The 12,900-nt window shown below is 38.8% G+C and overlaps 1 protein-coding gene across 1 annotated transcript in view; it reads left to right on the top strand.

Moving 5' to 3' along the window:
* ALKBH1 (alkB homolog 1, histone H2A dioxygenase) overlaps positions 1 to 12,900 on the top strand; it is a 29,736-nt gene that overhangs the window by 2,814 nt on the left and 14,022 nt on the right. Inside the window, exon 3 of the mRNA XM_057731535.1 lies at positions 3,726 to 3,888. Within this exon, the coding sequence (XP_057587518.1) occupies positions 3,726 to 3,888 (163 nt within the window). The remainder of the gene's footprint in view (positions 1 to 3,725; positions 3,889 to 12,900) is intronic.

The raw sequence follows: 12,900 nt of genomic DNA, 5'->3' as shown, positions 1-12,900 counted from the left end.
GCCACAGCTCTGAACATCTGCTCTGGCAAAAGAAGCACTTTGAATTGATAGAATAACTCATAATGTTCACTCAAGTCACAAAATCCCTACATTCACAAATGGCATAACAACTTATAAATTGTTGCTATCATCAAGGCTGAGTTTTTGAAAAGAGAATTAATGAGATCAAAAGTCCTAAAACATGGGCTTCCTAGGTGGCGCAGTGGTTGAGAATCCACCTGCCAATGCAGGGGACACGGGTTCGATCCCTGCTCCAGGAAGATCCCACATGCTGTGGAGCAACTAAGCCCATGCGCCACAACTATTGACCCTGCGCTTTAGAGCCCGTGAGCCACAACTGTTGAGCCCATGAGCTGCAACTACTGAAGCCCACGCGCCTAGAACCCGTGCTCCGCAACAAGAGACACCACGGCAACGAGGAGCCCGCACACCGCATCGAAGAGTAGCCCCCACTCTCCGCAATGAAAAAGAAAGCCCACACACAGAAAAAAAGACCCAACACAGACAATAAAATAATAAATAAATAAATTTAAAAAAAAAAGTCCTAAAACACTAGATAATCTAGAATTTTGAGTTTTAGTGATATCAGGTAGTTCACTTTACAGATAGAGAAATTAAGATAATGATGAAAAGTGGGTAATGTTACTACCTTTTTTCTAGACTCATGGGGCCATTGTATTGATAGATTAATTATCATGAACTACTTAGAAAATATTTGAATACCTTATTTGGCCAAACAATTTTATATTTGCATCCTGTTTCTAGAAGACATAAAGTTAACATTGCACTTGTGATTTCAAATATGGATCAAAAGCAAGAGAAATTCCTTTTTGAAAAATTAATTTTTGTTGTTCCAAGGACCAGGTCTTTGTTACAGCTGTCAGTACATTATGACCCCTGAAGTATATGTTGATAACATTGGAAGGGGTAACAGCATTAACACTTTTATAAAAGGCCTTGTGCACTTTAGTTCTGTATTAAAGAACTAAAGACCAGTTTTATGTCTGAAGTCACAAAGGAGACAATTGAGTGGCGGCTTTTATATATGAAACTCTTCATGAGTTTGAGTAAATGAGGAGCATCACCAGTAGTGTTTTGTGCACCTTTTGTTCTTGAACGCTGCCCTTTACCTTTCAGGCCTTGCTCTTGTTTTCACGGCCATGTTTCTGTTGCTGTGCCTTCTTAACAGATTGTTCAGACTACAAAGTTATCAGCCCCAGTTCACTTGTCTACTGTCCAGATTAGAGTATAGGCATGTCTCATTTTATTATGCTTCACGGATACTGTTTTTTTGGTTTTTTTCTTTTTCACAAACTGAAGGTTTGTGGCAACCCTACATTAAGCAAGTCTCTCAGTGTCATTTTTCCAACAGCATTTGCTCGCTTTGTGTGTCTGTCACATTTTGGTAATTCTCGTGCTATTTCAAACACTCCACCAGCAAAAAAAAGTTGCAACTCACTAAAGGCTCAGATGATGGTTAGCATTTTTCGGTATTATTTTATATAATTAAAATAAATTAAAATTTTAAATTAAAGTGTGTTCATTGTTTTTTTAGACATAATGCTGTTGCACAGGTATTAGAGTATAGAATAGTATAAGTACCAGTTTTATATGCACTGGAAAACAAAAACATGTGACTTGCAATATTTGCTTTATTGCAGTGGTCCAGAACCAAACTCACAGTAACTGAGGTATTCCCGTACTTGCCATTTGAGGTTTCCTAGGACTTCACACTTAAGGTGTTTCTGGCCATTGTACGCTGCATTTAATTGAAGTACAATGTCGAAAACATGGGAAATGAGTCTCCTCTTACTCTGACTTGATCAGAAGGATTATGTTTTCTTTCGGGTCCTGCTGCTTCTGAAGGAACCTGAGTAGTCCACGAGCTGTCCTTACAAGAGTGAGCAGGGAAGCGATGCTGAAGACCAGAAACTGCCCAGAAACTAAGTTTCGAGGAAGAGTGGACCTGAGTGGGAACGTGATAGCATCAGCATTTGAACACTTGTCCTACACGAGAGGGGGTGGGAAGCAATGCATACTAGTGGTTAAGGTCTGACACCAGACTACATTGGTTCATGTCCTGGCTTTACCACTTCCTGTTCTTGGGCAAGTTTCTTAATCTCTCTTGGCCTCAGTTTCCTTATCTGTGATATGTCTAAAGATAGTACCCACTTCATAAGGTTAGGATTAAATGTGAGTGTACATGTAAAGTACTTACGTCAGTGCCTGGCACATAGTAAATGCTCAGTAAGTGTTAGCTAGAAAGTTAGAGGCATTTATCAAGGAGAATTGAAAACTAATTTGGGGTTGCTGTACGTGTCAGGACCTAAGACCAATGCATGAATAATTAAAAAGAGGCAAATTTTAACTGCGTAAAAGGAAGACAACGGCAGTCTGGAATGGACTGCCTATAAAAGTATTCAATTTCCTGTCACTGTTCAAACTTGAAATAGATTGGAAGTATTCTTCCTTTGATGTGATATCTTTGTGGGTATTATTCTTATTTTGTGAAATAGTGGTGATAGCAGACAGTAGGTTATTGGAAATTTTTTTCATATCTTTTTTTTTTTTCTTTCAAAATATCAACAGTCCTGTTACTCCTAAATTATTTGGAGAATTTGATTAATACATGACATGCAAAAGTGGCCTCCACACTTATAAGTGAATGTCCATTCCTGTCCTCCAACTTTAGTGGAAGAGGGGTTCCTTCTTTTCAAAACTACTCCCTTCAACCTTTAATCCCACCTTCAGAACTCTTCCAGCTTTCAAGACCTTGCTGTGTTCCTTTCCTCTCTTCTGTTTTCAGCCAGTTCCTTTCTACTGGCTCTTTGCTCATATAAGCATACTTAGGTTTTTCCAAACCCTAATGATAAACTCTCCGCTTATTCTTCTATGACTACTCCTCAGCCTTTGTTTCCTTTCATAGCCAGACTTCTGAAGGGTATTATCTGTATAACCATCTCTACTGTTCTTTCTCCAGGTACTTCACTTAGGACATAGCTTTTCATCTCTTTCTCTCTAATTCTTAAGAAACTACATATAGTGTACATTTGTTCAGTGTTTGATGAATAAATCCTTAAACATGCGTAGGATTCCAGTTAAGTATTGGTATTCCTCTTTTACAGAGGAGAAATGGTTAGGTATTTGCATTTCCATACTGAGCAGATGTGTATACCCCCTTTCTTCCCTGTTATAGTAGTCAAAGTTCAAAGAGGCAGAAATCACACCAATTATTTTAACTGAGATAATTTAATATAAAAAACATTAGCCAGATATTAGAAAACAGAAAAGGCAAAAAAAGCAACACTGAGATATCACAAAAGTAGTAACTACAGGAAGCAGTTTCCACCTCTATACCTGGTGAAATTTGAGGGGTGACTTGTCAGTTTCAGTTCTGAAGTTTGCTTTGGGGTAACACAGTTGGTAATTGTGTAATATTTGTTTCTCTTGAGCATAACCCAGAAAGCTAGAGATAATTGCATAGTGGTAGATGTCTAACGTTCATCATCAAAACAGCTTTTTATTAACTTGCCTCTTCCTCTAAAATTGTAGTATAGGAATGAGGACATATGGTTATGTGTGGAAGCCACTGAAAGCATTAGCAAAAAGAGATGTGGAGTAAATAATAAAGTAATGGGTATAAAGATGTCAACAAAAATACATAATCTGATTAACTGATGGAGGATTTCCTCCTCTCTTTTTTTTCTCATCCATCTTTTGTATAGGATTTATTTTTATCCCAAACCCCTTCCTCCCAGGTTACCAGTGGCACTGGGTGAAGCAGTGCCTTAAGTTATATTCCCAGAAACCTAATGTATGTAACCTGGACAAACATATGACTAAAGAAGAGACCCAAGATTTGTGGGAACAGAGCAAAGAGTTTCTAAGGTAAGTCTTACCAGTCACAATAAAGCATTAGTATTCAGCTCAGGTAATCACAGATTTTTAAAGGAACTACTTTGTAATAGTTCAGTGAAAGTGACTAACCTATTTATTTTTCCTCATTTCCACTCAAGTACAGCACAATTATATTCTTTTCCCCAGGAACATTTGGACAGGCACTTTGACAGTTTTATTAAATTGAGTTCCATTTTAAAGATTTTCTTATCATTGCTTAGATATCAAGTTCATCCTCATTAATCATCAGATGATCCATTTTTATTTGGCTTTAGCCCTTTTTGCTACTTAAAGTGAGTTCCTTTGAAGACTTACGGTGTCCTGAAGAAAGTAACGCTGAAAGCTGTTTACATCTACTCTCCTAGATGAAGTCAGTTTTACTACCTGTTTATGATAGGTCAGCTGTTCTTCATGAAAACTAGTCTTTGTATCTTAATGTTGTTTCAGCATTTCATTCATTCTGCAGATATTTTTTGAGGGTCAGTTGTGCCAGGAGTAATGCTAAGCATTGGAGGTACAAAGATAAACAGGACACTGTCCCTGCACTCAGGAGTGCATAGTCAATGGCAGTAACTCGGTATCAACAGGAATAAAATAATAGGGCTCAGGAAGTGTTGTGAAAGATGTTTAAGAAAATGCTGTGGGGCCCAGAGGAAGAAATAATTCTCCCAGGCAGGAAGGCGATATCAAGGAAAAATGATTTTTTAATTGGGTCCATTATCCTCTTTTTTTCTCTCTCCTTTTGAAATGAGTCTTCAGAAATGATTGGGAGTTTGCCAGTGAGAAAAACAAGAAGGCTGTTTTGGGTAGAGAAAGCAGCCTGAGCAAAGACAGAGTAACTTGTTCTGTGAGACAGGAGCACAGAATGTGTACATTCAACAAATATCTGTTGAGTTCCTGCTGTGTCAGACTGTCCTTATGTGTTAGAGATTCAAGACAGAAAAGACACAGTTCCTGCCTTCAAGGAGTTTGTAGGTTAGTCGAGGACAGAGACATGTAAACATAATTAAATACAATTTGGCAGGTACAGTACAGGGATAGAGTTTATAAGATTATGAGTGTGGTCAGTTAAGTGGCTAGATTGAAGGTAGATGTGGCAGATGCTTCCCAAAAGTCATGAATAGAATTGGCAAGAGATGACACTGGAAAGGTAGGTTAGGGCCAGATTGTAAAGAGATGTAAAGCACTAGTTCTAGAGTTAGATTGCCTAAGTTCAGATCCCGGCTCCGCCACTTACTAGCTTTGTTAACTTAAAAAGTTTCTTAACCTTTCTATGTGGACCTCATAGTAGTCTTTTCCTCATTTAATAGTGTGAGGATTAAACATGACAGCATGTGAGAAATCCTTAGAACAACCTGGTAAAACCATTATACCAGCTTTGTGTGGTGTACATTAAGTGGCTCTAATGGCACAGTTTCCAGAAGTTATGTCATGTTAATTCTAATGGGGAAATAGACGATTTTCTTAAGTTCAAAGGAAAATAAAAATAAAATGCCTTGGTTTTCCTTTAAAACCCTCTTGGTCTGTAGGTTATGTTATAGGTGAGAGCAGTGAGGAAAATCCTAAGTATGTCTTCTGTAGAACTGAGAGCAAAGTAAATGAAGATCACGGGTGAGTGAAATTAGTCAGAGAACTTAGAGTTTGTTACTAAGCCAGCCTATGTTTTCAAGTAATTGATATTTTTGTTTTTGACAAATGACTCTGTAGAAATCCCAATTGTCATCTTCTAAGATAGCTCAGATGAATCTCTTTAATAAATCATCCTGTAAACAATGGTGAGATACTTTTTTGGTCTAATAAATTAGCAAAAATAAAAAATGTGATGGTCATACCTTCTGTTGTCAAGGATTGGAAGAAATTGATATGCTCAGACATTGCTGGCAGCACTAAAAATTGATTAGGGCCTAGTTCTCTTTCTGTCACTATATAGGATGTGTGTTTCAGTTTCCTCATTTGGGAAACAAAGGAATTGGGCTGGATAAGCCATTCAGGGTGGCTGGATCATGGTCAGAGTCACCTAGACAGTACATGCCAGTTCTCCCACTATCAGAAAGGGAGAGGATCTGGGATTCAAAAAGATTTCCCTAGAGATTCTGATTATCTACGGTAACATTCACATTGAAAACCACTGAAGTAGAGGACCTTTAAGAATCCTTTGAATTTTAACTTTCTATGGTCAGGGAAGAAGAAACTTTTAAACAGGAAATGAAGAAATATTTGGAACATATTAGCAAAAATAGGTTTGTTCACAAAATTAGGGCACCTCAATTCTATGTTTTGTTCAAAGTTTATCATCAGTGAATAGAGTAGCTAGAGATTCTCACATGAGAGTACAATATTTAGGTGTAAGCATCTTTATTGCTGCCTTGTTTGTAAGGGGGGAGGGGGCAGGAATGAGAAACAACCTCTGTCAGCAGGAAATCAGATAAATCAAGCATGACAGATCCCAACAGTAGAATGCAGCTGCTATACAGCCATTAAAAAATCTTAACTCCAACCTTCCAGCAAATATAGTAGGGTCCACAATTGTAATAAACAGAATCATTCCTCAGTATCTCCATCACAACCACTGTAGTTTAAGCCACCATCATTTACTGTAGTAGCCTCCTAACCAGTCTCCCTGTGTCTGCTCTTGTGCCTCTTCAATCTGTTTTCTACAGAGTATAGAAATCATGTCACTTCTTTTATAGTTTCTCATCTGCAGTACTGTAGTTCAATTCTAATGCAAACCATCTGGAGTTAGCACAGACATCACCAGATAAGGGCATGGTCCTTAACCAAATTACCCTCTCTTCAGACACCACCTACAAGTTTGGGAGATCCCCAGGTGCCGAGACCAGCTCAGCGACTCAGGGCGAATGACAGGTGCCACAAGCTTAAAGAAACACAAACACAGATTTAAGAGAAAGATGGGACTGGGGGACTCAAGACCTCTAGGATCAAGAGCCCCGCCGATACATCCCACGTAGCTTTTATTGAGCTCTCCGCATTCAGGAAGTAAGATAGCATAAGGTTCTCACACTCCCAGTTCCGTCCCACAATCAGTGTTTTCTTTGGAGTAACCAAATTTCTTTTTGTACAAAGGGCCTCACATGATTGGGAACAGTGGTCTTTTGCAAGAACAGCAGAAGGACATTCAGTGCGTGTGCAAGCAGCATTATAACTTGCACTGACCCGGCATTCCTAAGTCTGCACCCTTAGCTCCTCTGCTGCTCAAGCAGGACATCCTGCACCCAGTTGCTCAGCCTACATACTTTAATTACTTTTAGCCAGATTTTCTGTAACATTTTCAAGGCTTCAGAAAGACTTCTGAATGTTTTCCCACACCCAGGATATACACACTTCTGTCCAACTGGTTACAAATTCAGGGGAATTCCCATGACCTCCTCAGGTTCATTAACTCAAAACTAAAGAAAGCATTATACTTATGATTATAATTTTATTATAAAGGATACAGATCAGGGTCGCCCAAAGAGGAGACCTATAGGGTGATGTCTAGGAGGGTCCTGAATACAGAGCTTCCATGTCCTCTTTCCATGAAATCAGGGCATGTAGCCCTCCCAGGAAGCTCTCCCAAGGCCTAGTGTTCACAGTTTTTATTGGGGTTTCACTACTTGAGCATGACTGATTGACTCATTGGCCACATGCTTGAACTCTATGTCTAGCCCTCCACCTGTCCAAGTAGGTCATGCTAATATCACTTCAAGCTTAAACCATCTAAGTTGAGGTTGGTCTTTCTAGCTTGACAAACCCACATCCTGAGTTATCCTCTTAGCATAAACTTAGGTGTGGTCCTAGAGTCCACAGTGAATAGCAGATACTCCTGTCCCTCCCAGAAATTCCAAGGATGTAAAAACTTGCTCTAAAGAACCAAGGACAAAGGCAAGTCAGATTGTTTACAGCCCCATCACACTTAGAGTAAAATCAAATGTCTTTAGAGCAAGGCTATAAGGCCTAGATGATCTGGCGCTCCTAACTCATCTCCTATTCCTTGTCATTTATTCTTCTCCAGTAGTACTGGCTTCCATCCTATTCCTTAAACACATTAGGCATGCTCAGATTCTTTGTACAAGTTGTTTGTTCTGATATCATCTTACGAGATGATTCCCTTATTCAATTAAAAATAGCCCCCTATTTCTCTTCCTCCTTATCCCTTTGCCTTGTGTTTTTATTCTTCAGTGCATGGCAGTTACTAAATAAATATTTGTAGAATTAGTTAGTTAATGGATACTTTCTTATACCTTTTGAATTTTGTGATTGTGTTATCTATTCAAAAATAACTTTTTAAAGAAGACAAGGGAAAATATACATTTAAATAAAACAACTTAGCTTTATTTATTCTATAAGTTAGCTTATGAAATGCTTTGCATCCACTTTTGTATGTGTGAAGGCTTTTACCATTGATATTCTCAGTGTGGAAGCAGAATTAATCCCTTCCCCTTTCTACTCCTTTAAGACTTTGTTTATGATGCTGTTACAGCATTTATTGTAGTGAATCCTGTCATCTGCCCCCTTCTCCCTCCTACTGCCTGCCCTGCCCCTGTCCCTGCCCCCAGACCTTCTAACTTTTATAGCCTTGGTGCCAACCACAGTTCTTAGTATATATTAGAAGGTGCTCAGTAAATATTAATTTTAAGTAAATTGATATCTTCTTTATTAGCCCAATAAAAGCATAATGTTGAACTTGAGAATCAATTAAAAACTATATAATATTATACCTTTCCATCTTATTTTCATTAATTTATTAAATAATGTACATTTGTGCTTTAAGAAATACTTGGTGCTAGTATAGATACGAAGATTAAAAGTCAGTCCCTGTCTTTGAGGAAGGGACTGCTAAAGGAGGAATTCAGGTACTTTCATAAGGTATTTACAGCACTAAAGCTATATGCTTTAATAGAGGAAGTTGCAAGGTGCTGTGTGGGTACAATAGAGGGAAAGGCTGAGTCAAGGATAAAGATTTCTCTTTAAACTGTGTGTGGAAAAGCAAATTATAAAACTCTGCTGTGCAGAGAGTGGAGTAGGAGAGGAGAGAGCATTTCAGTAGAAAATTGCAGTCAGAAACACAGCCATGAAGGAGGGAGGGTAGGATACCTTGTAGGAAATGCTTGAAGATGAAACTAGAAAGATTAGAGTCATATTATAAGGGGCTTTGCATGCCATATAGTATCAATGAAAAGTTAATCGATCTAAGAAAGAAATGGAAACATTTTATTTGAGCCAAAAGGAGGCTCAGAGAACTGTTCAGCCAACTGTTCAGCCATTAGAAGTCAAGGCACAGGTATGTAAGTTTTTTGAGACAGAGATATTAAGTGATAGATTATTGACTGTTTACACAATCCAGATCTAAGCGTCCCCTTACAAGGATAAGGAGGAACATTATCTTTTAAGGAGCTATCTTGTTGATGCTAGGAGAATGTTGCTGTTAATGTGAGCAAGTATTTATGACTGTGGGGAAGGTTTGGTCTATGCGTAGTGTAGATACACAATACACAGTAAGGGGAAGAGAGGGAGCCAAAGGGCAGAGAAAATTTTTTTATGTTTAAATTTTTCTTGTCTTGGGAGTTCCCTGGCAGCCCAGTGATTAAGACTCTGTACTTTCACTGCCAAGGGCCTGGGTTCGATCCCTGGTCAGGGAACTAAGATCCCACAGGAAGCATGGCGCAGCAAATAAATAAATGAATGTATTTTTCTTGTCTTGCCATAAAACATAAATTTTATTTCACAATAGGAAAATGTGGGCTTTGTCCTTAACTAACGGGGAATTCATCAAGGTCATTAATAGTTTTTTCACTTTAGAGAGATAATTCTTGCGGCAGTGAGGGAAATGGATTGAAAATTTAGTCACTGCAAAAAGCACAATTAAGAATTTAGTTTAATTGCTGCATAACATAGAGAGATAAACTCGATGATGGGTGATGACTTAGAGGGCCAGGATAGGGAGGGTGGGAGGGAGTCTCGGGAGGGAGGGGATATGGGGATATATGTATAAATACAGCTGATTCATTTTGGTGTACCTCAAAAACTGGCATGAGTGTAATGCGATTATATTCCAATAAAAAGCTTTAAAAAAAAAGAATTTACCTTAAGGGACTTCCCTGGCGGTCCAGTGGTTAAGACTGTGCTTCTACTGCAGGGGACACAGGGTTGATCCCTGGTCGGGGACCTAAGATCCCGCATGTTGCACAGTGCAGCCAAAAAAAGACAAAAAGAATTTAGTTTAAAAACCCATGCAGAAGATGATAAAGGCCTAGAAAAGACATTGTCTATAGGGCTTGATAACCAAGAGATTATGAAAAGTGACAGAAAAATAGTTAAGGATTATCCACAGATGTCTAAGTGGCAGGAAGGGTTATACTTAAGTTGAGGAGGGTTCCCCCAGTTTTAATGAGATATAATTAACATATAACATTGTCTTGGTCCAGGGTGTACACATAATGATTTGATACATGTATGTATTCCAAATTATTATAACAATAAATTTCGTTAACGTCAGTCACCTCACATCATTACAAATTTTTTTTCTCGTGATAAGAACTTTTAAGATCTACTCTCTTAGCAACTTTCAAATATACAGTACAGTGTTAACTGTAGTCATCATGCTGTACATTACATCCCCAAAACTTACTTCTCTTATAATGACGTTTTTATCTTTTGACCACCTTTACCCATTTCTCTCTCTCTCTTTCTCTCTCTCTCTCACACACACACACACACACACACACACACACACACACACACAGTCACCCCACCCCCGCCTGTGTCAGCGACCAGTCAGTTCTATATCTGATTTTTTAGATTCCACATTAAAGTATGATCATACAGTATTTTTCTTTGTCTGATTTATTCTATTTTGCATAATGCCAGCAAGTTTCATCCATGTTGTCACAAATGGCAGAATTTCCCTTTTTGGTGGCTGAAATATTCTACTGTGTGTGTATCACATTTTCTTTATGCGTTCATCTGTCATTGGACACTTGGTTGTTTCCATGTCTTGACTGTTATAAGTAATGCTGCAATTATTTATTTATGCAAAACAGTATAGAGGTTTCTCAGAAAATTAAAAATAGAACTACCGTATGATCCAGCAATTCCACTTTTTGGTATATATCCAAAGGAAACAAAATTATTATCTTGAAAACATATCTGCACCTCCATGTTCCTCATAGGAACACTATATACTAAGATTTAATGGAAATAAGGATTGGAGTAAGAGGAGAATGAGCAGTGATGATCCTTAGTGTAGTTTGGGCCTATTGTTTTTGAAATGCCTGTGGAGTATCCACGTGTAGGTGTCTAGTATGCCTTTGGAAATATGGAACTGGGTTTAGGAGCATAATGAGAGGGAGAGGGAGAGAGAGATGTGGAAGTTACATGTGAAGGCCATAGTGAAGCAAGCAGTGGGAATGATGGTTTTTTGTTTGTTTGTTTGTTTATGGAAAACATATGGAGGAAAAAAGGCGATTGGCCCTAGGAAGCATCAGCTCTAGTGAAGAAAAAAAGTACTATTATAAGCCAAGGCAGGAAAATGTTTCCAAAATAAGAGAAGGACCAACTGTGTCTGTAGGCCTAGGATTTGAAAATTAAAAGGTATAATTGAAACTAAACTAGTTTTGGTAGAGTGGTGTAAGCAAAAGTCAGGTGTCAGAGGAGAGAGTGGGGGCAGCAAATATTGAGTCCTTTTAGGAACGTTTAATCATGAAGAGAAGGAGAGCTATGGAGCAGAGGGAGGCAGGATATAGGTGGGGTGCCTGAGTAAAAGGTCAAGGTGAAAAATGTTTTTTGTTGTTTTTTTCTTAAGTATGTGGAAATGGTGAACATTTTTGTACATCAAGAGGAAGAATCAAGTGCAGAGGAAGAGTTGAAAATATGAGAAGAAAGATGGTAATGGAGAAAGGCCTCAGAGGCTACGTCAGGGAAATCAGAGATAGTATAGGTAGAGAATTGGCCTTAAAGGAAAGAAGTAAGACTGCTGCTAAAACCAGGAAGGAAGGACGGAGTAAGGATTTCAGAAAGTTTAGAGGTGTAGGGGAGGAAAGTCGAAATCATTAACTGGACCATTTGATCAGACCTCTGTATTCTCCTTGTCCTGGTAGCGAGTAAGAGCAGGACTGAGGACGTGAGATAAATGGTGAAAGTTTAGAACAGAAGGTAGAAGATTAGATAAGACTAACATTTGCAAAATAGCAAAAGGATGTTAAGGTAGAATGGGACGTCCGTTTGCACTGATTGAGAAGTTCAGGTTGGGAAGGGAAACAAAACTGGAAGCACTCAAATACTGAAAAAATGGAGTTCTGGGGACAGGAGATGGAACTTTAGGTTTAATGGAAATGAGAGACTATGAAAGGAAGGAGGACAGAAGGCTGTGGTCCTGGAGGGAAATATTCAAAGTTATGAAAGACACAATCCCCAAATCTTTAAAAATGGTTGAAAAAGCAATACCTGCAATAGGATTTTGAAGGTTTTCTTTCATAAACAACCTTCAGACTTCTGTCCTGAGTGAGTACTTTTGTTTTCACAATGGTTCACTAATGCCCCTTAAGGCAAGAAAGAAAAGAAAATACCAATGCTTACCCACTGCATAGAGAGTGGACGAGCAGGACAAGAGGAGTTTGTTTCCACCCAGGTAGGGTTTGGTTGAAAGCAGTGCTATAGAACTAGATTGCTGAGAGAAATGCCAACCCTTATGTAAAGCTTTTACCCCTGACAGAGAGTGAGCAAAATGCTGCATGGGCACATTCACCAGGGGAGAAGGTGGCAGCCCACCGGTGTTGCATCCTCCCGCTAGTGCCTGGAGGAGCAGCATGTTTCTGTTTGCAGTGAAACCAATAGTTAAGGCCATACCTGCTTGAAAACATTCTGGATAATTGGGTAACGATTTGAAGTTAGGTTAGGTGCCAACATAGTCCCTGATTTCCTTAGGGCGGATAAGTGGCTCCATTGAACTGAACCTTCTTGGCTTCTTTTTGGACAAGTCAAGTTCAAAAAAAAGAACAGCCCACA

This window comes from Hippopotamus amphibius, chromosome 4, assembly GCF_030028045.1.
Source record: "Hippopotamus amphibius kiboko isolate mHipAmp2 chromosome 4, mHipAmp2.hap2, whole genome shotgun sequence".
In the NCBI taxonomy this organism is placed as follows: domain Eukaryota; kingdom Metazoa; phylum Chordata; class Mammalia; order Artiodactyla; family Hippopotamidae; genus Hippopotamus; species Hippopotamus amphibius.
This window is presented reverse-complemented; position numbering and strand designations above follow the sequence as displayed.